Below are 27,759 nucleotides of genomic sequence, written 5' to 3' on the forward strand. Positions count from 1 at the left end.
ATACATTACGGAATTTCGCCTGACCGCGTAATTTTTTAGAAAAATGGGCCCGAGTGCAATTTGGACAGGGAAGGTGTCATGGCCGACAAAATTTGGGTCAGAAAAAACTTCAAAAGGTTTCACGAAATAAATTCAAATACAAAACTTTTTGGAGAAGGAATCATGCAAAATATTATCATTCTTTTCACAAGGAGGGCATGTAGAAATACTCAAATAAGTATTTTTCCTTCTTTAAACTGATCACAGAAGCAAAAACAAATTAGAAATAACATTGTACACAAAAAAGCCTGAAAGAAGAGAAAAGTCATACACGTTTTTTTTTTTATTAGAACCTAGTTTATAAGAACATATAGGCTGAAATTCGTCGAAAAATTAAGAACATCTTAAGAACATGCTCAGCCTCAGTTTGGAAAAAAATGACAAGAAACTACAATTTTTTCCTCTTTTTAAGCAGTTTTAACCGAATTTAGGGGTGGATCTTCAAAAGTCAAGAGTCAAATATTGTCCAAATTTTGCCAAATTTAAGTGCTCTTTATTTTGTATCATATTGTCGATTTAGAGTAGTCTGAAAAATTAAGAACGCATTTAAGAACATTTTAGGCTGAAAATTGTTAAAAAAATAAGCACATCCAGGCTCAGCCAAATTTTAGGTGTTCTAATAAAAAAAAAAACGTGTAATCAGCATCTATAAATAACACTAAAAGAAAAACTAAAGCTATAGAAAATGAATACTAACCCTCAATGAACACTTTTGTGAAGTTTAATAAAGATTTTATCCAAACAACTTCAGTTCTGGACCACTGAAGTCGGTTTGTCAGTTGTCGGCCGGTGGACAACAGTTATATTTGGAGGACGGTCTAAGATAGATAACAACATGAAAGTTACTGATAAAAACCTAAGCCCATAGGAACATACCTGCTTTAGTTTCTTTGGTCTTTGAATGGTATAAAATTTGAGAAAGTGCAGGAAAAATCAGCCATCAAAACAAACAAAAACAAAAGTTATGATTATCAACTTTTCTGTGGTAGAAACACATTTTTTGGGTTGGTGCACATACAGAAATTACACTTGATACTAAAACTAATATTCAGGGAGTGAAAAGTACAGTTAAACTACAAAAAATCCATCAAAAGAAACCAAAAACAACCATAACAGCACACATTTTTTGAAAATTACATCAGCCATGTTGTTTGTAATTTTTGCCGACATACTCATGACGTGGTAACTAACGACAGTGATTTGACGGTCTTTTTGAGGCGCCAGATCTCAAAAAAACAATTTTTGAGCGTTCAGCACGGCCCCGAAAATGAGGGCTAAACTTATGTCGGCACATCAATGGATGACTACTATTTCTCTCCGATGGTATATTGGCCCGCTCCTTTAGAGCTTTAGCGTGGGCGGCCGCCAATACGCCATCGGAATATCAGATAAAACTCGTCCCCATCGTAAACATGATTACCCTTAATTTCTCAGATGATAGATTAAGGGGTGTGCAAACAAAATGATTTTATTATAGATGCATACCGGCGTGGAACCAGCTCCCAAAAAATGTTGTTAATGCTAAGTCAATCAAAGCATTTAAAGAAGAACTGACTCAGGCATGGATAAAGCACCCGTTGCGTTACGTAACGTACCTTTTTCTAATCTTTTTCTGAACCATTTTCAAGAGCGCTTTGAAATCTAACAATCGTTCTCTAATTTTCTATTTTTCAAAGCTATTTTAAAGTCTTTCAACGACTCGAATGTCTGTCCACGATAATATGAATTAAAAGATACCTTGACTTTCAAAAAACCTCTACCATTTTCAACCTTTTTTTTGAAGTATATTCAGATTGTATGTTATTTTTCCTTGGATTTGGAAAATAAAAGAAATTGATCGATTTCCCTCGTCCCAAATACAAAGAAATGCGTTTTATTTATAATTTTCCTTAAATACAACATAATTGTTTTACGGTTATTTTCCTTGAGAGATATAAAACATTTTCTTTACATAATTTCCCTTGGAAAATACATGGAAACGTTTTAGTCAATCAATCCACTCAATATATACAAGAAAATATTACTGTTCATTTTTCTTTTAAAATGCAAGAAATCGTTTACAAATTTCTCAAAAATGATAGCGAGTGAAGCGAAAGTCATCATGGTAAAGAGCCGTCTCGGACGACGTTGAGACGGCCAGTTAATAATGAGGTGAGAGGTTTTGTATCGAAACACATGGTTTTGTGTAAAAATCCCTAAATTCAAAGGATTTTCGCTTTCGGGAGCTTTAAATTTATCGGCTTTTAAACAATCCATATTTTTCAAAAAGTCGAGAGAGAAAATCACTAAAAGTCCAACTGATTAAAAAAAATTAATTGACGTTTTTGAATAGTGCAACCTAGTCCCATTATTGTCCTTTAAGTGCTGGTAAATTACGATGCTAGGTAACGTAGCTAGAAATAAAAACCAAACTAACCCGCAGTCAATTTAAAAAATGTTTGACCTTTTTTACAGTAGAGCATTTTATGATGCTGTCAATATTATTTTTTTCAAATTCAATTCTACCGGACAACTGGACCTCTCTGACTAATAGGATCATATCAGGTTTATATTATCCCGGCACCATTACAGCTCACGATACTTTCAAAAGTTGTCCTGGCTAATGCACTGCATACACTCTTATGCTTATCTCCCCCAGTCTTTTCAAACCTTGAATATCTGCTGACGGCACAGAAAAATTACAGTTTTTGGACATTTTTGCCCATCGCTTCCAATTCTATTCAGATGGATAAGTTGAAATTTACCTTATCGGGGAAAACTTCGTCGGGGAAAGTTTTCGTCAGGGAAAAATATTCGTCACTTGGCCAAAATTTCGTCACTTTTCCCCGACGAAGTTTTCCCTGATAAGGTATTTTGAGAACTTTTTTTGGCAGATTAATCTAATAGTTTCATAAACTTTGATGTGGTTTTTTATTTTTTTGGTATTTTTACAAAATTATAACAATATTCTCTAGTCTGCTTCACTGGACTCGACGCCATCAAAATAATTAGAAAGCAAGGTTCTGATAAATCGCTTCAATAATAAAATGATCAAAAAAGAATTTAGAACTTTATGAATCGATTACGTTTCTGTTGGTTCTGCTCATCCTCTAGCGAAAAAGGTTTTTTAAAGATATATTTCTATATAGGAAGTAAATCTATAGATGTCTATGATTAAGACTAAGTAATCTTTATTTGGAATTATAGCAACTAAGTACTTTATGTTTTGAAGGTGAAACCTGATTCAACAGGAATGGACGAGTACAAATCACTTTATGCCCACAATAGACTTTCGAAATACGCTTTATGCAGTATCAAACCAACGGTTAAAAACAAACATTTGGGTAGACCTTGTCCATAAAAAAACAATAATGACAGAGATTGTTTATGAGAAAACTATAAATATTGTACATAATTAGATCATTACAATTTCAGTTAAAAATAATAATTAAAAGCATAAATGGAAGAACAAAATATAAATTCATGATTCGTGTAATTAGTGGTCATTTTGATTATCTTATTATATGTCAAAGTAAGACTACGTGGTCACAAAATGTATTTTTTTCGTTTGAGTGAAGAGTGTATTAAAATGACAAAGCTTAAGAAAAAAAAGAAGATTCACATAGATGATAAAGTTGAAACAAAAAGAACTTCCGAATCTTGACACGATGAGATCGAATTGAAAAAAAGAAAACAATTTCTGTTGAATAGATGGAAAAAATTAATAACAAAACCATTCTTGTTATCGATAACACCCAAAACATTCACCCAACACCGTCAAAACGAAAACTCCTTTTAAATTCCTTTAAAAAACTAAAACACATTATTTTGAAAAACAATTGTATTGTCAACATAACATTATAAAGTTAGTCAGTTAAAAAAAAGGGAAACCAAAAAAAATTATCTATAAATTACTGTACGTAAAAAGGAGAATTAGCTGAAATGATAGATAAAAAAAAGTTCTGAAAACCAAGAAGCTCAATAAAAAAAAGACAAGTATCCCAAAAGATAACCCTATTATTTCATTGAAAAAGAAGGTTAGTTTGGTCTGGTTATCTCAATTAACTCAAAATATTATTATACAAAAAATGTATCCATGTAAACACATTTAAAAACAATTATCGCGATCGTCATTAAAAGCATTTAATATACGATACGTTAAAATAAACAAAATTGTGATTTTATCATTATAAAAAACAAAACAAAAAAACTGATAATACTAAAAGACTTAAAAAGTACAATCTAAATTTATCGACTTGCTTGTAAGAGAAGGCCTTGAGCAAACTCTATACTAGCTTCTCTAAAATAACACAAAATCTATACATAAAACAAGCGTGTAAAAATTTTCCATTTAAAACAAAATACAAAATAAAGATATCATGCTCCATACAAGAAAGAACACGGATTGCTGATGGAACTTTCATTTAAAAGAATTTTTCCAACATAAAGATTAAAATAGGTGCCATTTTCAATGTTCCCTTCATAATAATCCAACTCTAGACATTCCTTATTCTAATTTATTAGTTTGAAAAGTATTTCCTCTGAAAGCACTACTTTTTGCGTCTGAGTGAATTCCACCTCGATTCAGCACCAGGTATGAGTATACATATTATTATATATGTTAGCATTGTTATCCCTTTTGTTTTACACTTATGTGTGCCATAGTAGCCAAGTTTTTCATACAAATCTTTCAGTGAAAGGATTAGCATTGTTAACAAATGGATTAGGACTTTGTTGTTCCGCGGCTGGAACTGGTTGAATGGGAGTGACTCCAGCCTGTTGTTGAATAACAAAAGGTTGCTGCGGTGTAGACATTACTGGCTGTTGACTGAAAGGGTTGGCTTGCGTTTGAACAGTCACAGTTGTATTTGTGGTGGCTGTAAATCCAGGTGTAGTGTTATTTAACCAGAATTCTTGTTCAGAATTTGGTGTCATGGGTGGGGGAGTAGTTGGTAGCCGAGGGGGTAATGGATCTTCTGTCAGAGCTTGGTAGGTAGATGACCCTGCAGATTTTTTAGCACGATATGGTAAAGAGGCGTGTCTTGTTAGTCCACCAATATCTGAGCCAGATCCACTCGGGCGTGGTCTTGGAGCAAATGCACTCGCTGGTGGTTGTTTTGATTGTGGTGTGGTTGGTGCTGGAGTTGCAGCTACACTAATATCAGCTGGGCCATTCATAGCACCTGATGTTGATGTATTGTTAAGCGTGTGGTTAGCTTTTTCTATTCTAGCAGTATATTCTGTTTCATTCAATTTTTGTAATGTGTCTACACTTTGTTGTGGAAGTTTTACACCATTTGGACGACTTTCAAGCGTTTTTCTTGTTGAAGTTCCTCTCTATAAGTAAAATAATGCTCATTTTATTTAACACATTTTAAAATTTAAAAAGGCAGACAAATAGACTAAAAATTCATTATTTCTTCAGAAAAAAGTATCCAATACTTCAAACATAAAATATTTTTAAATTTAGGAACACTGTAATTTAATTGAATTGAAATAAGGTTACACAAAAGAAAACAAACTATATATCAACAATCACCTGAAGGTTTTGCTGGTTCTGATTTTGTTGTTGTTTTTTGGCGAGACAGGCAGCAAAAGCACAACCAACAGCGTGACTTATTCTTTCACCCTAAACAGGAAATGAAAAACAGATGTTAAGCATACATTTTTTTTTGAAACATTGGCGTAACTTACTATATAAAAAGATTAACTTATAAAACTTAACTTATTAAAAAGGACTAGCCGGTACCCGGCGTCGCACGCCGGTTTAGCTGTTTGCTGAACGCATTTAAAGTCCTTTGAGATGTTGGGAAGGTGACTTAAACACGATGGAATCAAAATTATAAAGGGAAGAATTCTCTTCAAAGTTCGACTCTATCCCTCCCGGGTGACATATCTTTTAACCAAACTTTGAAAAAGATTTTTGTTGCAAAAATGATCAGAAAACAGAAAGGGCATCATTCCCAAATTACACCATACCGGCGACCAGCAACGTCCGAGACGGCTCTGCAATTAGATTTTTTTTCTCGCTTCGCTTGCGTTATATTTGCCGTAGTTCTTGATGTTTAGGAAAACTTTGATGTCAAGATAAGCGGAGTGAAATAATAGACATGACACGCGATTCTTCGAAAAAAAGGCAGCCCGGGGGAGGGGATACTTAGGCAAGAGAAGGGTATGGGTATGGGTATGTGCCAGCCTTAAAGGTGCCTTTTTTGAAACATGACAGTTTGAAAAATCGGAAAATCAAACTTCAGTCCCACTAAGAATTGGAAAAATAGGAAAATTTCAACTTTTTGCCCTTAGTAAGATAGAAATTTGGTCAAATTAGTTCCAAAAAGTGAATTAAAATTCACACAATTTCCCTTGTTTCTTCTCCTCTTTATTCTGCTAAGGGTCCGAGGGGCAGGGCCGAAAGTCAGCTCGCAACCATACTCCCCCCGGAAGGCAGCTAGGACACGCAGACAAAAAAGCGTGATAGATAGCTCAATTTTATGTTGCTTTTTTATGAAATAACTTCGTCATAACTTCAATAATTTTTCAAATTCAACAATGACTTAGATTTACAGCAAAATAATTATCGACATACATGTTTAAAGGTCCCTTTTTACGAAGAAGAATTCTGGTTTTTACCGCCTTTTGAATGTATTTTTAATGTTGCTGTTGTTCTAACAAACTTGTTATGTGATTCTTGTGTTTTATTTTATATTTGTTCTTTTCTTTAACAGATTCTGTTTAAAAGATTTCTTTTGTTTTGAAAAGAATTCGAAGGTCTCAAATGAAATAAGGTCGTTAATTACATTCGAAAACATAAAACAAAAGAAAAGAAAGAAAAAAAAAGAAAAAGTCTAATCTATCAATCAAAACAAAGTCTTTATAAACGGCGCGAATCTGATTTAACACATTTGTGGAGCAAGAACAAAATAAAAGTCATCTTTTGGAAGAACAAAAACATTGCGTGCGAAAACGAAAGTAGCACAGACAGAAAGAAAGAAAGACGACAAAACGACATACAGACTACCACTATTAATATATAGATGTTAAACTCAGAAGAACAAAACTTCAAATCATTTGAGCATGTGCCTAGAAGGTCAATTAATTTAGGTGTGAATTTTGATACTTCTAGACCAGACTCCCCCACTCGATACAATTGCAACTTTTTTTAATCGATGACTCATTGATAATCAATCGACTGATTGAATACTAATTGATTCCGATAATCGATTGATTGGTTTGGATATTGAATGATTCCGATAATCGAAAGACAATTGAACTCATTCTGAAATCAAGACTTACTGAATCCTTTATGCCTTTGAAGGAATGACAAAGCCATCTTCTTGAAGTCCCATCTCGACAGATGTAAGAGAACAATTTTTCATCGTGTGGATCAGGAGTACAAAATGAAACTTTTTCTATGACCTGGTCAACCACAAGTGACTGAAAACCAAAGTATTCAAAAACACAATATAAGTTTGGCACCGAAAATTGGGGGTCTTAGGCAATGGTCATTTATATGTCAAACTAAGCATATTAGGATGTAGATTTCAGAGCTGCCTGTTAATAAAATTAATCTTATGTCTATTTTGAAAAATTAGGAAGAAAGTGCTTTATGATGTCATAATTGATGAAAGTTCTGAAAGCCATAAGTTACGCAAGATGTACTTTCATTGATGTGAAAATCCCTACCTTAGTTTCATCATCTGTAACTCTCAATGTGTCTTCTGTTACCCAAAGTGTGACTCGTTGTTTTTTCTTACCAGCTGAACTCTATAAGAGCAAAAAGCTTTTTTTTATATAGTATGACTTGAAGTTTGATCGTTGATCTATGAAAATTTTGTTATACTTTTCAGAATGTTATAGATGCTGATAGATGAATATAGAAAATTATACATAAAAAAATTACATTGAAAATCACAGGTTCTGTCAGGTTCTGTTAACCTTTTTAGTATATGAAAGTGAATAAACTTTTATTATATTTAAATATTGAACAAAATACCTACCATTTTCATTTGATGAGCAGCCTGTGAACAAACTTGGGTTCCCCTTGACTCTGAAACCTCCAGACATCCTAAATACTAATTAAATGAAATAAAATAAAAAACTACAATGTAAATTTTGTTTCTATGATTGTTTGTTACCTTTTCATTCATATTTCAATTAATAATACCCAATTTAGATTTATAAAAGGGGTTGCGTACCGATTTGGATCTATTATGTTGTGATGGTTTGCACTATGGTTTGTTTCAGTGAAATGTATAATTATTAAACAGCTTTTCAAAATGAAGATGGCATGAAGTTGGAATCAATAGTGTTCAGAACAACAACTAATTTTTTCATTCCCAAAATCGTGAAAAATTGATTGTACAAAGTAGTACAAAGCACTTCTTGACTTCATCAAGAATATAATAAAGTTAGTTAGAAGGTAATAACTAAACTGTACTAAGTAACTTTATTGGAACTATAGCAAATATAATAATCTCAGTCAAAATAAACCACAGACTACATCCATATCTTTTGTTCAGAGAAATTTCAAGTTTTCTATTGGAATTTGACAGAATAAGGGGGTGTTAGGGGTGGTGTCAAACTCTATATCAATAAGAAAGTAAATATTGGAATAATTTTTTTTTCAGCCAGTTTCTCACTTCTTTCTCAGGGTGCGTCATTAGAAAATTTCAGGCTAGTAGTCAATCATACTCCTAAAACCTTAATTTCAGTAATTCAGGCATGTGATATAAGAGGTGCTATACAGAACTTTTAGTTTTGGAACTAATGGGGGGGGGTGTGATTGATCACACTCCTCAGACATTTTAGGGTGTGGAGGTGTGTACGTGTGTTATCACACGCCTCAAATAATGTAGCCTGCTTTCTCCTTCAACAACACTTCTTTCTAGCAGCTTGAACTTTAGCTTATGCTTTTACCTCCCAGCACAAACTCCCGACATTAAAGCTCAGTTTTTGAGTAGTCTGATCTCTATCTTTTACTCATCGAACATAATCGTAATCGAACAAAATCGAAGATCAATCAAATGGAATTAACAATCAATTGAACCAATTAAACATAGTCAACTATCAATCGAACCAATGTAACATTACTTACCAAGGAATCCGCAGTTTGATTGAGATTCGATTACATTCAACAATTGAATTGCAATTATTCGATCGCGTTCAATTACGTTCTCTTGGTTCTGCGATTTTTGTTCGAAGTTGTTCGATAGATGACACTGGTGTCTGGATACACCCATTTCTTTTCTTGCTATACACTTATTTCTTTGCTATACACCCATTTCTTTTTTTGCTATACTTATACACCTACCGTCAACTGCTCTAACTTGGGATGATTTGTCGAAACATGGGTCTGTTGATATCTGGCCTGTATTTTCACTTAAGCTGGGCTTAAAAAATTGTTGGTTTGCCGGCACCCGACCCTAGATGTTGGAGGTGGGTCGGTCGTTTGGAATTTTTTTTTATTTTGGCGATTTATGAAATTTTCGTCCATGGAAGGCATAGTGTCCTCCAGGGTTTGTTCCCCCCACCAAATTCTTGATTTTTTAAACTCTCTCCCCTCTTTTTTTTCCCCCAATGACTTTTCGGTTTTTTAGTTTCCCACCTCTTTTTTGCTTTCCCCCCAGAAAATTCTGAAAATATCAGTTGCCCCCATATACCCGCATAAATTTCTCAAATTTCAACCTGACACAAACATAAAATTTTGCTGCAAAAGGAATACTAGACAAAATAGAACGAAAATTGGTTAATTTTTCAATCATGATCTAATCACATGATATCATGTGGACTGACCTTGGTTGCTGAGATAAAGTTGAAGTGATTTCGTACTTCCCCCCACCAAATTTGCCAACTATCGATGTTTTCCCCCTCTTTCCCCCCCCCCCTTTACTATTCAAATTTTCATTTCCCCCCTCACCCATTCAAAATTGGAAAATTGGTTTCCCCCCCCCTTCATAAAGGAGGGGGAGGACACTATGGAAGGGTTAATAGTTAGTTTACATTTAGGTAATTTTGAATAAAAAGCAGAAGAGCTAGCAGGGAATTTATGATTCTTATGCTTGAGACAAACAAGATACAAGTTTTGATTTTTTATTGTTTGAAGTTTTTGAAGGAAAAATCTTCTTTAAAATGGCAATGAAATTGTTCGGGTCAGCAGTTTTCGAGGTAGGGTCGGTCGGTGACCAACAAACCAACAAGTCCAGCCTTACTGTTAAAAATCTCTTTGACAACAAATTTGTTTTGATACTTCCACCAAGTTTATCAACCTTCTGTCATAACATGTCACTACTCTACCATTTTTATTTTTATCTAACTTTGTATTTTAATGACTGACCAGAGACAGCGAAGGTCATTCATGATGGATATGCATGTTTGCCTCCACTGATACAAGTTACCCGACTTCACGGTACCCATCAATCTTATAATATCAACTGAAACAGTTCTCAACTTTAGTAGCTGTCAATGTTTCTTAATCTTGATTTTTCTTTCCATCTCAACCACTCGGGAGCAAGTCTGTTGTTGTTTGAGTTTGACTGGTTGGGTGTACCAATTGTACTGATCTAAAATTTCTGTACCAAAAAGATTAGAAAAAAACTTACTTTCACAGTAAAACTGACACCTCCTTGTTGTTTAATAGTCAGGGCATCATTTTCCCAATTCGAACTGGCCCCACCAGAGACAGTACCTCCAGTTTTGTCCTTCTTCCTTTTGCTTCGCCCTCTGAAGCTGAGTGTTCGCCTAAGTCGCCTTGATAAACTTCGTATCATGTTTAGGACAACTAAAAGAAGATGTAAAGGTTGATTCAATTATTTGAATACTCTTCAAGACATGACTTTTCTTCAGAAATAGAACGTAGAAAGAGTTGGTGTCTCAAAACGACTCCATTTTGAATTTTTACAGGCTTTTTACAACTTTGAGCTTTCCCAAAGTACTCGCCGCCCGTGTTACCGTCGAATGTTTTTAGCCAATGAAAAGGCAAGATTTTTCTGAATTTGAAAAATTCTCTGACATGTCGCAATCCGCAGTAAGATCCGCACGCTTGTTGACGTGACGTTTTTTTTTCATATGACGAGTTTTTTGTCATTAAATTATGACATCACCCGCATCAGAGCAATTTCGTTAATTTGCTAGTTTATGTTTTCTTTGATTTTCGCACCACCTCTAACTTGTGATTCATCAACAAGTTTGTTTTGCCGACCGTCAGAGCTTCAGCGTGTCGGGCGGAATTAGGGGTTTTTTCTTGCTTACCGTAAATCCGAGAGCGGCGTCCCCTTATAACAATCTAAGCGCCAAAATCGCAAAAAGTCAGATATTGCTGCGGTAAAGCCACTTTTTTGCCAGTCTGGCGTTTTTTATTGTGGGTTTTTGCTTGCCGGACCATCTCTAAATCCTGACCCTTGGAGAGAGACTGGTTTTTGCTGAAAAAGTGACACCTTAGAGAACTTATTTTAATTTTTTTTTCTCAAAATCATATCACTGAAATTTCCTGAAAATCGTGAAATTTCCGGCCCTTAGAGACTGATTTAACATCATCAAAATAGAACTCACTAAGAAACAAGATGAAAAATCTCGGTTTTTTATAGTGAGGTGCTCGCTACCCTCCCCCCCCCTCTCCTGGATACAGCCCAGCCGCCGGACTTACCGAGCGAGAGAAAACTAATAAACTGAACGATCGACGAGCGACAAGTTTGCCACTTTTGATAGTCATGGCGTTCAGGGCTCGAAATAACGATATTTAGGTGGTCGGACACACTGTCCGATCAAAAATTGATTTGGGTCGGACATGTCCTAAGGCTTTTAAAGTAAAATGGGTCGGACATGTCCGATTGATTTTTATGTGGGGTATACTTTAAGTCTAATACAAGCTTCTGATAGAATTTTACATTGATCACGAAGAAGCTAAACAAATGTCAATTTTTACTTGAAGCATGCTTTCATTTGTTGAGAAAAAGCATCACACAAAATGATCGCAACTTTGAGAGTTTTTGTGTGTAAATAAAGAAGTTACTAATTCTATGTAAATTACAATTTCTTTTGGAAATTTCACAACGCATCTGACAAATTTTTCGAAGGCACCGAAAGTAATTGGGTCGGACATGATGTCCGACTAGAATCAATTTGGGTCGGACATTTCAGCAATTGGGTTGGACAATGTCCGATGTCCGACCGTTATTTCGAGCCCTGGGCGTTCCATAAAACTGAATATATAAGGAAATCACTTTTCAGACTTGTAAAATAAAACGGGTACCCAAAAAAAACATTTTCAGCATTTTTATTGTCGAAATCAGGCTTATTATGACGTCGACGGGGAAACGAGAAATGAATTTTTTTTTTCTTTTTATCCAACCTCGATCCCTGCGTATTATCAGCTTTTTGGTTCTTACTGATAGCGCTAGATAATATTCTCTGGCGTCAATCAGTAACGTAAATAAAGCCTGGGATACACGGGGACGAGGTTGCTTTTTATCTTCTCTTTAATCACCAGTAAACCGGTATATCTAAAAAAACACGTTACAACTTTTGCTTTGATGAAATATATTATAATGAACATAAAAAAAAAAAAAAAAAAAAATGGAAATGGGGAATCCGTATGGCGCGCCAAAGCGGAAATAAATACTATCTTTCATTTCGCGACACTATCTTTCATTTCGCGGCACTATCTTTCATTTCGCGGCACTATCTTTCATTTCGCGGCACTATCTTTCATTTCGCGGCACTATCTTTCATTTCGCGGCACTATCTTTCATTTCGCGAAACTATCTTTCAGTTCGCGACACTATCTTTCAGTTCGCGACACTATTTTCCCTAAAAAACATTATCATCTTAATTGAAACAATACTATCTTTTTCACAAGATACTATCTTTATTATGGAAGCCGAGAAGTGCCATCGAGAAAAAAATATTTAATTTTAGAAAAAAAATATTTAATTTTAGTAAGAAAAATTAAATTTAATTTAGAAAAAATATCAATTTAGAGAAAAAATTAAGTTCACTTCAGAAAAAACTGTTTTTAGAAAAAAGTTTTTTTTGGGAGAGCCTGATTCCGTGCATGCTTACACCGTCCACCGTCTGAAAAAAAATTGAAAAAAGAAAAATTTTTGGCCTGATTCCTCCCGGGCCACACACTTACTTACAACTTTCGTTTTCATACTTCCTGGATTTCTTTTTGGATTTGACTTTTGTTCAGACCAGATTATTTTTTTGCACATCACATAGATGTCAATCCACAAACAATTCAAGTTGACAGAACCGATATTATGCTCAATATTTAATACCTTTTATTTATTGGGGAAAAAATGTCGAAGTTTTATTGAAAAAAGTATTTTACGAGATAAGTTTCAATTATAATTTTCATGGAAATTTTTAATCGACAGATTTAGCTTGGCGTCAGTTTTGTTTGGTTGATGTTTGGTATTGTGATCATTAAAAGCAATGAAATGCCACACAGTCACTCTATACATGATGCCTCCAGCCATGATTGGTATCAGAATGTTGGAAAAAAAATTATATTGACTTATTTTTACAATTTTGGCGGTGTGGGTTTAGTTGGTTGATAATGTTTACACTGTGGGATGGTTTTCAAAAAACTGTTATATTGATTGCTGTTTGTTGGAATTGATTACCAAAAAAAAGAGAACCTTTTTTTGATAAATATACTTTATTTTTTTCATGAATCGAAAAAACCGTTTGGATAGCATGTCTTGTAGTAACCAATGCAGTGTCTGTTTTCAAATTTTGAAAGCTCTATGCCTACTGAATTGAAGCTCTGTCTAGCTCTGTTTTAAAACTTTGAGCCATGTTTTTTTCTTTGTTGCTATTAAAGATAGATCTTTAAATTGTCGTAATGTAAATTTATTTGTAAAGTTTTAGTTTTTGAGTTTAGTTCATCAGTAGTACATACAGTAGTATTTTTTCAGTAATCCTTTCTTATAAATATAGTAGCATTTAACCAGACTCATTACCCTCATTATATTCGAATTTGTATTTTTTTAGGACTGATAAGTACATATTTTTAAACACCAAAACAAAGCAAACAACATGCCAGTTCTTTCTGGACAAATATACTTTATTGTGTGCTTTGAGTTCTATTTTAATCAACCCTCTCAACTGCTGATCTTTCAACTATCATTTAGGAGTATAGAATGGGCTTCCATAATATGTATAGTACCATTTTCTCTAAGTATTTTGTGAAAATTGTCAACAAAGTAGACTTCTTGACTGTCCTTGTCCCTTATGTTAAAGTTGTTCTGATGGAGGAGTTGCTATTTTTGGTAGTTTTCACATATCAATAAGGAGCTTTGATGTAACTGTTTTTTTCTGATGAAATCATACTAATCTGAAACTATTAGGCCTTAATGAACTTTCTAGAACAATAATCTTGCTCCAATCTTGAGAAACACTGCAAAAATAGGTTAGCATTCCCTGCCATAATTTCACAGATTTCCTCTGCTTTCTGCTTGAAAACGCTGTCGTATAGCCGAAAACGAAAGTGAAACTGTGAAAACGTCCGCAAATTCGGGCCCAGTCCCCTTCCGAGACGGAGGCTAAATTGAGTAAAAGTTTTTGGTCGGGAATAAAAAAATCGGGTAAAAAAAGTTTTGGTCAGGTGATGAAATTGGGAATAAATTTTGTTGGGGAAAAATTTCGTCACCCCTTCAAAATTTTCGTCACTTTCCGCTGACATTTTTTCCCATAATAACAACGTAGGTAAAAAAAATTCTGATTTTTTGCATAAAAGTAGAGTATCATAAATAGGTAGGTAACGGTTGCGTTAGATTTCGGTAACAAAAATTAAAACCCGCGAGAAGTAGTTCCAATTAATAAGGTATGTTTTAAGGTTTTAATTTTTTTTTACTAAAATAAAATTAAATATTTTTTTCCCAATTTAAATTTGTTTTTCTAAAATTAAATATTTTGTTTCTAAATTTAAATCGTTTTTCTAAAATCAAATGTTTTTCTGTGAAATTAAATATTCTTTTATTCTAAAATTAATTATTTTTTTCTGAAATACAATATTTTTTGGTCGATGGCACTTCTCGGATTCCATAAAAAAGATAGTATTGTTTCAATTAAGATAATATTTTTTTGGAAAGATAGTATAGTTTTAAAAAAGATAGTGTCGTTTTAATAAAGATAGTGTCGCGAAATAAAAGATAGTGTCGCGAAATGAAAGATAGTGTCGCGAAATAAAAGATAGTGTCGCGAAATGAAAGATAGTGTCGCGAAATGAAAGATAGTGCCGCGAAGTGAAAGATAGTGTCGTGAAATGAAAGGTAATGTCGCGAAATGAGAGATAGTATTTATTTCCGCTTTGGCGCGCCATAAATCCGAGGGATTCCGAATCCGAGGGATTCCGAATCCGAGAAAGAAAGAATAAGGTACCCGATTTGTCGAGTCCAGTATTGCACTTGGCACTTTTTCGTGTCGCTATCAAAGTAAGGCTACGAGAGAGCTTACCTTGATCATCAGAGTAAACCAGTGAAGCATTTGCTGAATTTACAAACGTACTCCGTCATACAAAAGAGCTTATACTGAGCTCATACTTCGTTTCTACACAGAACACTGCACATTAGTCTGTCTAACTGCACATAAAGACAGAAAGTCAGAAGCTGGTTGTCCTTTTTTTACTTTTATATAGTATGTTTTGAAGTTTTAAAAAGCAACATGGCTGTCCCAGATGAACAATCAGGCTTTAGATGGTTGAGTGAATATGAAAAGACCTGGTAAGATTTGATTTTAATACTTACTGTATCCTACTAAATCGTACATTCTTGAATGATCTCAATTTCTTGTTGTTGTAGCTGTAGGTACACAAGAGTAGAGAGAAGCTGTGAGAACTTCAATGTTTAACCCCCATGAGGGCCCCTAGTGGTTTGCGTGAATGTGTAAACAGGCTTTTTCACTGACATGAAAAAAAAATTTGTTTGAATGCATGAGGGTCCCGGTCTAGCAAGTCCAGAAGATTTTTCAAGTTTTAATTTTTTTTTTTAAATCTATCCTATCTTGTAGAGCTTTAAAAAAGAAAGAAAATGAGGGGTCATAGGCCTCCAAAGGATTAGTGGTTGTAAAGATATTCAAATTTTAGTGTAAAAAAATTGACTAAAAATGTCAAAAAAAAGGTTAGGAAAATAGATTGGAAAAATTCGAAAAATGTGTCAAAAAAGAAAAAAAAGAAATTTTCCAGTCATGCTTCTTAAATTTTGCATATCTCTTTTTCTAGTGTAGCTAGAGACCTGAAATTTGGAGGGTGAATTTGATGTTGTTAGAATATTATTATATAAAAATATTTGTAAACTATTTAGTATATTTATCAAAATAACGAAAGATATATATATATATTTTTTTGAAAAAAGAAGACATCGCATTGTTTTATTTTTGTTTTTGAAGAAAAGTAGGGATCTTCGACAAAAAACTTTCGAATTTTTTATCGGCATTGGGCCGATAAGGGGGTGGGGGGGGGGTCCAACTACATGCAGATAAAAAATCAAGTATTGAGACGAAAATCCTTTCAGCCAATTTCTTTCTGATTTCGTCCACAAACTCCACTGAAAGCATATGAATTCACTTGCTTTCACCTTTGCGCGCAAATTCGCAGCTTTAAAAGTACAGTTTTGAACTAGCTTTGATAAAAAGCTCTTTTTTCATTGGCCAGCACGCTGCCTTTTCCTTCGAAATGTTGCGACTTCATCCCATCATTTTAACTTTCGTTTTGATTAACAATATCAATGCGGGTATGAACAAACTCAATGTTGGTGCACAAATAGACAAAAATTCGACGATGCCGGGTGGGAAGGCGATGGCCAACAAGATTTGAGGAAATTGTGTCTTCGAAGATGTAAAAGTTGGATTTGAAAAATTTTGGCCGATAAGAGCAAGGGGGGGGGAGGGGGTCTGAAGCTTATCGGCCCAATGCCGATAAAAAATTCGAAAGTTTTTTGTCGAAGACCCCTAGCTTGGAAAAGGTTGAAATGAGTCAAAAAAGGTGGTAGGACCCATTTTCAAGGGGCCTCTGGAAATGGAGGAACAAAAACTTATGAGTAAAGAATAAGTTTTTCTGAAAGGAGAAACCCCAAATGAAAAGAAAATCCATTTCGGCAGAAATAAAAACTTCTTTTTGGGACATTCCCATGCTAAAGAAGCAAAAAAGTTAAAAAAACTACATGAAAATGAAAGAACTAGAATTAGCGATTGTGATTTTTGAATTCCTTACCCTTTTTCTGATAAACATACAAAGTTTCAGCCTCCAAATGCAAATACATTTTCCTCCGTTTCCAGACACATTTGTTCTTCGATAGTTGCAGATTTTTTTTCTCCCGTCGGCAAACAATTTTCAAAATGTTGCAAAACGTTCGGCATTTTACCAATTTGCCGTCTAGCCCGTGTCCACAGTGTTATTACCGCTGGAAAGCTAAGATCACGGGCTTTCATTTAGTAAAAACCGGAACGCTTTAGCATACATAGAAAAAAAGTTCCAAGGGTTCAAAGTTCACACAAAAATGAAACATTTGGTTTGACGTCAACAAAAGTTGCATGACTTCTGGAGTAGACCTTTTCGCCTTTCCATCCGCCATATTGAATTGTATGTAAAAATTATGGTGGCCGAATTGCCGTGGTCAAATTCCCTTAGAAAGTATGCAAAACATATGCAAAAAGAAAGTATTTAATATAAAACTTACATCCATAATTAGCATTATATTAAAGTGTAATCTTGTAGAAGAAAGATTAAATTTGCTTCTCTTGAAAACTAAAAATAATTATATTCCCTCATCTCTTAGAACAGGCACTTCAAAAATCCATAACATTTGACAAAAACTCTAAAACTGAAAAATCACCAGCGAAGGTAAAAAATAATCCTTATTTGGCTGACGGTAAATTATTCAGTCTGGGAAATCCTCTCAATTGGACGCTTATCAAAGCGCGCCGTAAGCGCGCAATTGCACGGTTATCAAAATGGCAGAATTTTTATACACGCTTATCGAAATTGTTCTGAAACGCGCGGTAAGCGTTAAACAAGATTGACGGGTGATGGCTTTTGCGGTAAGCATGCAATTGCACGCTTTAAAATTTCCTATATTTTTGACACGCAATTCCTTCCGAAAGCTCTGTTGAATTTCAAAAGCCTAGGGCAGTTTTACTCACAATTTATCGTAGAAGAAGATTCCGTAAAAATGGATTGCCCGTTAAACCATTCCTTCGCCCGAATTAGAGAATTCTGAACCCCTTGAAATCCCTAAGCAATTTCAACAGGGGCGGGAGCAGGCGTAAATTATAACCATGCAATTGCGCGCTTACGCCCTCGGAACATAAGCGTGCAATTGAGAGGATTTCCCAGACTGTTATTCTCCTGGGAATAGATAGAGCCGCCAAATGATCAAATCAAAACATTGATAATGTGTGACGTCATAATTACTGCTTTTCAGTTTGCGTGTTTTGAAAGTTTGATTTGTGTACTCTGTCTTTGTGGAATTTCTTAATGGCATGAAAACAGAATATGCTATGTCTTTAAGAACAAATTTCTAAAAGGCTTTTGTTGTTCTGTGAATATTTCTTTTTAAGTTAAGAAATTTCATCTTATATTGTTCTAATGATTATAATATTTATTTATAAGATGCTTTGTTGTCTTTTTAATCTTTGTGTAAACTTGCATATGTTTTGCATACTTTCCAACTAAATCCAGCCACAGCTTTTTCGTTCCTGTATTTTTGCATACAATTCAAGATGGCAGATGAAAAGGCGAAAAGGTCCATTGGAAAGGTTTGCATGAACAAAAATTGCGTGAATTGCGAAAAAAACTTTGCTTGAATGAATTCGGGTTAAATAATTTGTGTGATTGCCTGAATTACATGTCCGCTGCGGGAGGGGGCCTCCATGAGGCTTGGAGATTTGGTTCAGAACTGTGAGCCACACAGCGCTAAACCATACAGTTAGGTACTCACATCTCCTTCAAGACACAATAAACTTATCAAAAAACTGATTTTGATTGAGCTTAAACTTCAAAAATCTTTTAAAAGACACATCTCAACTTGAAGAGGAAAGCTATTAAAAATAACCCAAAATACTTTTACTCATATGCAAAACAATTTTCTAAAGTCAAAAACAAAATTGGACCATTACTATCCTAATCAGCGATCTGGAAAAGATGACAGACAGTTAGTGGAAGTACTTTGATTTGTGAAGCGTCTTTAAGTCACATAGAACAAAAGAAAATAGCAAAAGAACAAAGGAATTACCCATAGCCACCATTTCCCAACCATGGGGAATCACAATTTTACGGAAATGGGAATCTTCATATTATTAAAAAAAGAATCTTCTGAAAATTTCATTCTTCCCCATCAGTATAGACCTAACTCTTGATACAAAAATTACGGGAAACACATTTTTCGCTACCTTAATTCAAAAGGGGCCAGAAGGGGCCTAAGTCCATTTTTATGAAATTTGAGATCTTTGGTTTTTCTCAATCTCTGGCTCATTTGCTCTCTTTTGATGTACATAACAAGTAGTTTTCAAAGTTAAAAAGGCTGAAAACTTCATACTGAAGCTCTGATAAAAGTCATGTTTAATTCAAAAGAGGCCTAAGTCCATCATCTTTTTACAATAGAAGGGCCTATGTCCATCATCTTTTTACAATAAAGTCCACAAGAATAAGTTTGTTCAGTTTTGAAGAGGCCTAATTCCAATTGAATTGCAAATGGGCCTTGCATCCTAAAAAGTTTAATTGTTTTTTTTTTATTTTACTAAGATTGTCTTGAATCTAGATATCTAGATCTTGAATCTAGGTGTAAGTGGCTTTATTTTGGAATGTCATATGTGCAGGTTTTGAACTTTAAAAGGCAGAAATTAACCCTGGCATGTTTTTCAAAGTTCATGTTTAATTCAAAAAAGGCCTAAGTCCACTCTGCAAGATTTACTAAGTTGCACATGTTACCTACAAAAATGTCTACTTTCCAAACGAATACCTTTTCATTAGAAAATCAACTAAAGCAATGGCTTTCAGAAAACATTTACTTCAAAGCTTTACCATCAAAAATGGTTTCAGAATCAAGGAAAAACTTTAATTGCAATTTTCTCAAAATGACCAAAATGGACTTAGGCCCCTTTTGAATTAAGGCTCACAGGATTTAGGCTCCTTTTGAATTAAGGTAGCGATTTGGACTTTATACCCTATGCTGTACGCAAGCACTTAAGCTATAGTTTGCAAAAAAAACGCCACATAAAATATTTTTCATATTCAGTATGTACTGTAGATAGAGCAGTAAAAAATACACCTTTTCCATTTTTCCTTTTTTTTTGCAAAAGTTCTAGGAATGAAAATAAAAGATAATGATAATTGAATACTATCCACTGATGATCCACAGCACTATATCGTAAAGCTAGAAACGCTTCACGTTTTTTCGCTTGAGAAAATGATTGACAGATGAAAGTTTTTCATCCGCGTGGGAGCTAGTGGGCGTTCTGCGAGCGTTCTCGGCTCATTCCCTCAGACCGCACTAAAATGGTAGACAGAAAATCCTTTGTTTTATGTCAATTATAACAGTGCGGTTAATAATTTTGTTAGATCTGACATATTGATGTTTGTAAGTGCACTTTATAGTTTTGATTAACCCAAATACCAAATACCAACAAGAACTGTTATTAAACAGTAACAAATATCAACAAGAACAGTATATATAAAACAATTGTGATTTGATCTGTCAGACACATATCCACATCAACACAACATGAATATAACAAACAGGATCTGTCTTCCACAGCACCCACACGTGTCTATCAAACTGGATTGAGGTTTAGCAATATTTAGCCGTTTCTGAACTTTATGCCTAATCTACCTTTTGATTTGTGATACCATCTTATCTTCAGTTAATATTAGTGGTACAAAAACATTACTCCACAAAATAGCGTGATAATAATAAATGAAATAACAAGATAATAACAAATAAAAAAGCAAAATAGCGTGATAATAATAATAGGGTGATAATAATAATATCGTAATGACTCCACAAAATAGCGTGATCATTATCCATGAGCTTAACTTTAATGCCATGTTTTTTCATATAACTAATAACTAAGCATCTATGCGCCGAGCTTAAAAGTGCACATACAAACATTAGATTACAAAGTTTAAAAATGTCAAAATAGAGCTGAGACATTTTCAGGTCATGTTCAGGCCAAAGTTCCAGACGATGTCAATCAAACAACTTTGAACAAAAATTGCAATCAAACGTGATCGAATGATTGCAATTCAATTGTCGAATGTAATCGAATCTCAATCAAACGGCCAATTCCTGGGTAATATTCGATTGTGTTTGATTGTGTTTAGTCATTGTTAATTACATTCAATTAATCTTCGATTTCGTTCGATTACAATAATGTTCGATGAGTTTGATTGCGATTAAATTAAATTGGATTACTCTGTTTGAGCTTTTTAGCGTTGGCGGCCGAGCGCTCAAGTACCGTACGAAAGCAAATAAAATCTATTATATTTTGGAAGCAATAGACTCTTTTTGTCTAAACCCAATCCCTGCATTGATAATTGTTCATTATTTTCCAGGGAGGTTATCCAAGAAGGAGACGATGGATCACTTCAAGCATCTATTGATGAAATCATCCACAAAGCTAAAAGAAAAAGGTATTTTTATTATCCTTATGAAAATTGTATGTATGTGAAAAAATTTATAGAATTTCTGTCCAACTAAACTCTTTCAGGAGATTTGGGTGGCATAGCAGCATATACATTTCATCCTTATTAGGACTCGTCAGCACTGCATACTGCACCCTGACTTGGCGGGATCAAATTGCCTAGCATCTTACGCCATCTACTAACTGTGTATATATGAAAAGATTTATTCCATGAAATTATTTCTTTTCTCTGAAACTTCTATTTTTGGTAACATAGTTTTTAGTATTATTCATTTGAAAATTCTAGTCTGAACTTGGTTTCTTTACTGTAGGCTCTTGTAGGCTGCTAATCAGAAAGTTCAATGAGTGGTCGATAAGTCAAGCTATCATTTAGCGTCTAAAATTCAATATATTCAAAATCAAGAAACAGAAGAAAGCTTTTGAAGTTATACTTAGTAAGACTAGCTTTAACTATAAAGCCTAAGAGTTAATTTCCAACATAATAAAAAACAGTGCAATCTGATTTCTAAGATATATTCTAAAATTCCAATTTTAGGATTTTGGTGCGCAAGGGAAATGTCAGACTTGGGATGGTATGATCACTCTTTACTTTTATTCTACCATATGATTGCTTTTGACTAACTCTTGAGAGTCTTATAATCATTAAGCTCACCAAAATTTAAGTTGTATCATCATTTTTTTAAATCAATGAAAAACAATGCCTTTAGATAATACTAATTTTTCACATTATATATTGAAAACAGTAAGCTCTGTGGTGTGAGAACTATGATAGATAATGAAAAAGGCATTTTAAAAGATCATCGCCTATATTCTCTTCAAAACCTAACAAATCTTCATAACTTACAAATTTAATTTTGATTCCAGATGAGACATTTATTTATCATTATGGATATGTCAAGGTCAATGAAAGAGTCTGATCTTCTGCGTCCCAATAGATTGGCTTGTGTAACAAAGGTAGCTTAGTAAAAAACTTTTTTTGATAGGCCAATTTTCAGATAAGATAGTGTAAGATATTTCAACCATATCAAAGAGTTTTTAAAATTACCAATTTCTGGAATATTTTTACCTTGTTCTAAGGACAGGTTTTGTCAAAGTAGAGCCTAGTGTCCTTTGTTCTTTAAATTAAAGGTTGTTTTATTGATTTTAACTGTTTTAAAAACATTCTGTTTCAGCTTTTGGAATCGTTCATTATTGAATATTTTGACCAGAATCCAATATCACAGGTTATAGTTGTTTTTTTTGTAGTTGTATTTTACTGACTGAAGTACATTGATTGTAAAAATAACTGCGTTCTAGCATAGTTGCGATTGTCTCAAATAGTGTAAATAAGGTATATTTAATATAACAGAAATTATCTATTTTCTATTATATAGAAAATGTTTATGTTTTATTGTTTTTCATTTTTTGCTAGCTAGGTATAATAACCACCAAAAACAAGAGGGCAGAAAAACTAACAGAGCTAAGTGGTGAGTAATGTAAAACCTATTTTGTCATTGTTAAACTTTGGGCTAAACTTTGCCTAAAGTCTTGTAAAATCTTTAAAATTACAGATCAACCAAATTATGATAAGTCAATTTTCATTACAGGCAACCCTCGTATGCATGTCGGCGCTTTACAGGCAGAAGCTTTGAAAGGGCCTGATGATGGGGAGCCTTCATTACAAAACAGTCTGAAATTGGCATTATCATTGTTGCGGTATAGACAATTTTAACGTATTTGATTTTTAATAATTTTGCTATTACACATTCTTTCTTGAGTGTTCTCATTACAAGATAGTTCTTTTTTTTGTAAAAAGAACTAAGATTTATTTGGTTTGAAAGTAGAAGATCAGATGTGTCACAAACAATCTTGTACTTATTCACAAAAATAATTTTGATGTTGCTGATGTTTTAGGCACCTGCCAAGCCATGCCAGTAGAGAAGTTCTCCTAATTTATGGAAGTTTAACAACTTGTGATCCTGAAGATATTCACCAAACTATAGCAGTATGTCTTTTAAACATTCATAATTCATTTCTCCTTTAACAACTATATTATTGCATCATCAATAGGAGGAAGACTGTTGAATCCTATTTCAAGAAATAAATATTCAACAATTTTAGAATGTTTTTTTTTTGTGCATTAGAAATTTCTCTACTTGAAAGATTAAATTCAGCTGAAAAAGTGTACGTTATGCAGTTAATGCTCCCAATTAATTTGAATTTTTTTTCAGGAGTTAAAGGAAAACAATATCCGCTGTTCAGTTCTTGGCCTGTCAGCAGAAATCAAAGTTTGTAAAACTATAACACAAGAAACAAATGGTATTCTTTTATTAAATTTAGTGAAAGAAGTTTCTTCAAAAGAGGCAATTCTCAAACAATCTGGGCTAACTGACATTGTTGATGAAACAAACAGACTATTTCTTCCTAAGGATATCCTGCAAGTTTTTTCCAGCCATCGTATTTTGCATCATTGTAATTTATTTATCAGTCCTAAAGGAATGCATTTGATAGAAATCTTAACTCAATGACTTTCTGCCTGATGCATGTTATGCAATCCAAGTGAATGTATTATTTTATTTGTCAGGATCATATCACGTCATACTAGATGAAAAACATTGTAAAGACTTGCTCCTAGAACACATTAGGCCTCCAGAGGCAAAGGTATCAATTTTTAACCTTTTCAGGCTTTGTGTTGTACTTAAAAAAAACAGAGATTTCTTTGGTAATTATCATTTTATTTTTGCCTCTAGGTATATAATAAAGCATATATTCAATAGATTTACGTTGATTATGAATTTATTAACCCGGGGTGATGTAATATTCAACAAGGCGATGCTGAGTTGGATATAAATCACCAAGGGTTAATAAATCTCAATAACCAACTTTTACCTATTGAATATCTGCTTAATGTCGACCTGAAATCATAGGGACTGGATATGAACCTAACTTACTCTTATTTCAGCTTCTTTCACCATACTGTAGTAAATTTAATTTCTGTTTTCCTGGAATTTCAAAGAACAGAATGAATATTTCTGGACTATCCTTTGTGCTATGGTTTATTGAATTGTCAGCTGGTTAAGTTTTCTTCTTTCACTCTCTGCTTTGTATAGCAACGATTGTTTTATTTGATTTTTAGGTCAATGTAGAGGCTTCATTGATACGAATGGGTTAGTTCAGATTAGTATATTTTCGCTAGGAAGTGTATGTTAATATTTTGTTCATATTATTGTCTTGGCTTTGAATGATTCAATGCAACCATTTTAAAAATCACACATTTCAAAAACTTTTTTCTTGGTGCGTGTCTCTATTGTTCTTTTTCTTTCCTTTTTAAGGTTTTCCAAAGCATTCATCCAATGAATATCCAGCACTTTGTTTATGGTAATAACCTTTTTTTGGTTCATTATTATGAGTGCATTAGACAGCATGGTTTAAGTTGGAGTTTTTACAAGGTCTTTTTTCTATTTGGTTGGTTGTTAACCTGTTATAAAATATTATTTTTTCTTTTTCTAAAGAAAGCATTATCTCTATCTCTTATAAAAACTCCAGCTCACCCCAACAGCATAGGTATTTTAACTGTTATTAGGTATTTTAACTGTTATTGATAGAAAGGAACAATTTCTTTAAGTTGTTTAATTCTTTAATTTTTCTTCTGACAAATATGGCTCTCAGGCGAATTTAATTTCTATAAAATGACCATTTTAATGACTTTCATTTTCTTTTCAGTCACATCGAACAAGAGCAAAATGATCTGAAAGATGTTGGCTATTTTTGTCCCCAGGTAACATAGTTTCATCCCCCTATGTGTATGGGGGGTCTTTAAATTCTATGACATCCATGTAAGGGGGGTTTGAAAAAGTCTCTATTATTAGGGGGGTTTGAAAAAGTCTCTATTATTAGGGGGGGTTTGGCCTTTAGGGGGTTTGGCCTTTAGGGGGGTTTGGCCTTTAGGGGGGTTTGGCCTTTAGGGGGGTTTGGCCTTAAGGGGGGGTTTGGCCTTAAGGGGGGTTTGGCCTTTAGGGGGGTTTGGTCTTTAGGGGGTATGGTTATATAGGGGGGGTTCAAAATTTTTTACCAAATAAATTTATCATTTTCAGTGTCATTCTCAGTCAGAAATTTGATCCCAAGTCTCGATCTCAGTTATTAAGAGGGGGTCTGAGAAATTTATATATAGGGGGGTTGGCCTTTAGGGGGGGTTGATTATATAAGGGGGTTTGAACCACCCAGGAAACTATGGGTAAAAAAATTGCAAATAATGATGGTGTATAGACATAGTCATCTTTGTGATTTCTTTTGTTTCATCACCTTATCAATTTATTTTATTTTATTCAGTGTTTCAGCCAATATTGTGAACTTCCAGTAGAATGTAAAATTTGCGGTAAGCTGACTTGTCATGCTTTATTTTAACTCTTCAATTAATATCATTTAGCTTAGCTTCCTAACCCTTTGCTTACACAACATTTATAAACAAAAGAAATAACTTTATTCCATCCCCCCGCCGCTGTGTGGGTTTAAAATTTTGATAAATTCATGTGCAAACAATTCTTGATTCAAACAAAACCCGGAACCTGTGTATTTGTAATACTTTCAGGCTTGACTCTTGTATCTGCACCACATTTGGCACGTTCTTATCAACATCTTTTTCCGCTGCCTGCTTTTGAAGAAGTCAAGCAAAACGAAGAACAGCAAAATGATAATACAAGGTAATCTATTTCACTCAATTTTTTTCTTTGCAGTCTTAAAAGTGAAAAACTGAAAGCTAAAACCAATTAGTATCCAGAGATTTCAAAGAATAAATCTGAAGCTATAGGTGCCTTCTCAGTAGCACCCAATACTGTTGTTCTTGATGCTTGATAATGCCTAGGTTTGATCTTTAGTTTATCTAAACTTCTTTGCTGAGAATTTCATCCTCGTCCCTGAAAGATACTTTTCCTTTTCATTTCCATTGTAAACTCTGTCATCAAAACAAAATTTGGATTCCTAATGGTTTTTCATTTCTCATGCTTATCAGATCAGCAACAAAAAGTTCAAAAGGAAGTCTCAAAATGAAGTTTTTTTCCTCTTTCTTTTTCAGGACCTGTCAAGGATGTCAAAATCTTTTAAAAGATCCCATTGTAAGACTTGTACATTGAAGCTCATCTTTACTTTCATTTTTCCTCATTTTATCTGGTACATTTTATTTTGAATTTGAATTTTAATAAACTTGTTTTTTCAATTCATTTTTTTCTTTGCACAAAAAGTTAATTCTTAATATTGTATATATAGTTCAAGTGTTTCATTTTCTAAAAGTTTTCCTACTACAGACATAAAATGTGTAAAATTTCCTTCTTTCAATTTACTTACAGATATACAAATGCCAGGATTGTAGCAGTCTATTTTGCAACGATTGCGATCTTTTCGTCCATGAAACTCTTCATACTTGCCCAGGGTGCAGTAGTCAGATTGGAAACATAGAAATGAATGGTATTGGCTGATTTCTATGGAAATCTTCGCCAAACAATGTTGTTGTATTTTATGTTTCAATTTAGACGTTGTTTTGTAAAATAGGAGCTAGAGAAGACTTTCTTTATAATTTCTGTCCTATTTTCAAGCACCAATATACCTATTACATGAATATTAGGAGACGTGTAATTAACACGAATGGAAAATTTTCGTCCTAATAAAACCCTGTTAGTTTTTAAAGCAAAACACCTAAAGTTTACACCTGTTTATTTTGATGTCGTGTTTATTTCAAGGCTGTTAAATACTTCTAAACTTATATTCATGTACTAGTAATAAGGTCGTCTGCGGTCTCATTTTCATAAATATAACTGGTAATTACATTAAAGGTTTGAGCTACGGAGAATCTATGGTCCAGGCGTTTCTACTGATAATATTTGTCTCGTTGTTATATTATTTCAGCTTACAAACCCAACCAGCTGTTGAAAACGAAAAAGTTATTATTTTTTATTAAGACCTCTATCATTTTTTTTATATTATAGGTTAGAAAATTTTAGTTTTTTTTAAACCACCTTAGGAAGATGTTATATTGCTATATTTAATTTGTTTTTTAATTTTTCATAGCTTACATTGTTACCAGTTTTGAAAGAAAAAACGAAAATACTCACCCAATCTTAGACTTAACCAAAC

At 33.8% G+C, this 27,759-nt stretch overlaps 2 protein-coding genes across 2 annotated transcripts; one reads left to right on the top strand and one right to left on the bottom strand.

Annotated features, from left to right (window-relative positions):
• Positions 1–4,176: 4,176 nt before the first annotated feature.
• LOC136806518 (protein numb homolog) lies at positions 4,177–10,872 on the bottom strand. Its single transcript, XM_067063108.1, has 6 exons — positions 10,617–10,872; positions 8,016–8,090; positions 7,702–7,782; positions 7,312–7,452; positions 5,558–5,647; positions 4,177–5,355 (listed from the first exon to the last, which is right to left on the bottom strand). Exons 1-6 carry the CDS (start codon positions 10,782–10,784, stop codon positions 4,696–4,698), a joined length of 1,215 nt encoding a protein of 404 aa, XP_066919209.1. The 5' UTR covers positions 10,785–10,872; the 3' UTR covers positions 4,177–4,695.
• Positions 10,873–15,588: 4,716 nt separating this feature from the next.
• LOC136806520 (general transcription factor IIH subunit 2-like) lies at positions 15,589–27,734 on the top strand. The gene is made up of 17 exons (XM_067063110.1): positions 15,589–15,740; positions 21,566–21,643; positions 22,190–22,226; positions 22,519–22,608; positions 22,827–22,877; positions 23,066–23,120; positions 23,241–23,349; positions 23,548–23,638; positions 23,865–23,952; positions 24,218–24,294; positions 24,770–24,800; positions 24,966–25,011; positions 25,357–25,411; positions 25,963–26,008; positions 26,222–26,333; positions 26,705–26,744; positions 26,976–27,734. Exons 1-17 carry the CDS (start codon positions 15,682–15,684, stop codon positions 27,102–27,104), a joined length of 1,194 nt encoding a protein of 397 aa, XP_066919211.1. The 5' UTR covers positions 15,589–15,681; the 3' UTR covers positions 27,105–27,734.
• The last annotated feature ends 25 nt before the right edge of the window (positions 27,735–27,759 follow it).

Source organism: Clytia hemisphaerica, unplaced genomic scaffold, assembly GCF_902728285.1.
Source record: "Clytia hemisphaerica strain Z4C2 unplaced genomic scaffold, Clytia hemisphaerica genome assembly, whole genome shotgun sequence".
In the NCBI taxonomy this organism is placed as follows: Eukaryota; Metazoa; Cnidaria; class Hydrozoa; order Leptothecata; family Clytiidae; genus Clytia; species Clytia hemisphaerica.

Coding starts and splice junctions, on each gene's coding strand:
- LOC136806518 (XM_067063108.1), bottom strand. CDS start 10,784: ATGATACGAAGTTTATCAAGGCGACTTAGGCGAACACTCAGCTTCAGA. Junction 8,091..10,616: donor GTGTCAGTTTTACTGTGAAA/GTAAGTTTTTTT, acceptor TCATTTAATTAG/TATTTAGGATGTCTGGAGGT. Junction 7,783..8,015: donor CTGCTCATCAAATGAAAATG/GTAGGTATTTTG, acceptor TTGCTCTTATAG/AGTTCAGCTGGTAAGAAAAA.
- LOC136806520 (XM_067063110.1), top strand. CDS start 15,682: ATGGCTGTCCCAGATGAACAATCAGGCTTTAGATGGTTGAGTGAATAT. Junction 22,609..22,826: donor GATTGGCTTGTGTAACAAAG/GTAGCTTAGTAA, acceptor ATTCTGTTTCAG/CTTTTGGAATCGTTCATTAT. Junction 23,121..23,240: donor AAAACTAACAGAGCTAAGTG/GTGAGTAATGTA, acceptor TTTTCATTACAG/GCAACCCTCGTATGCATGTC.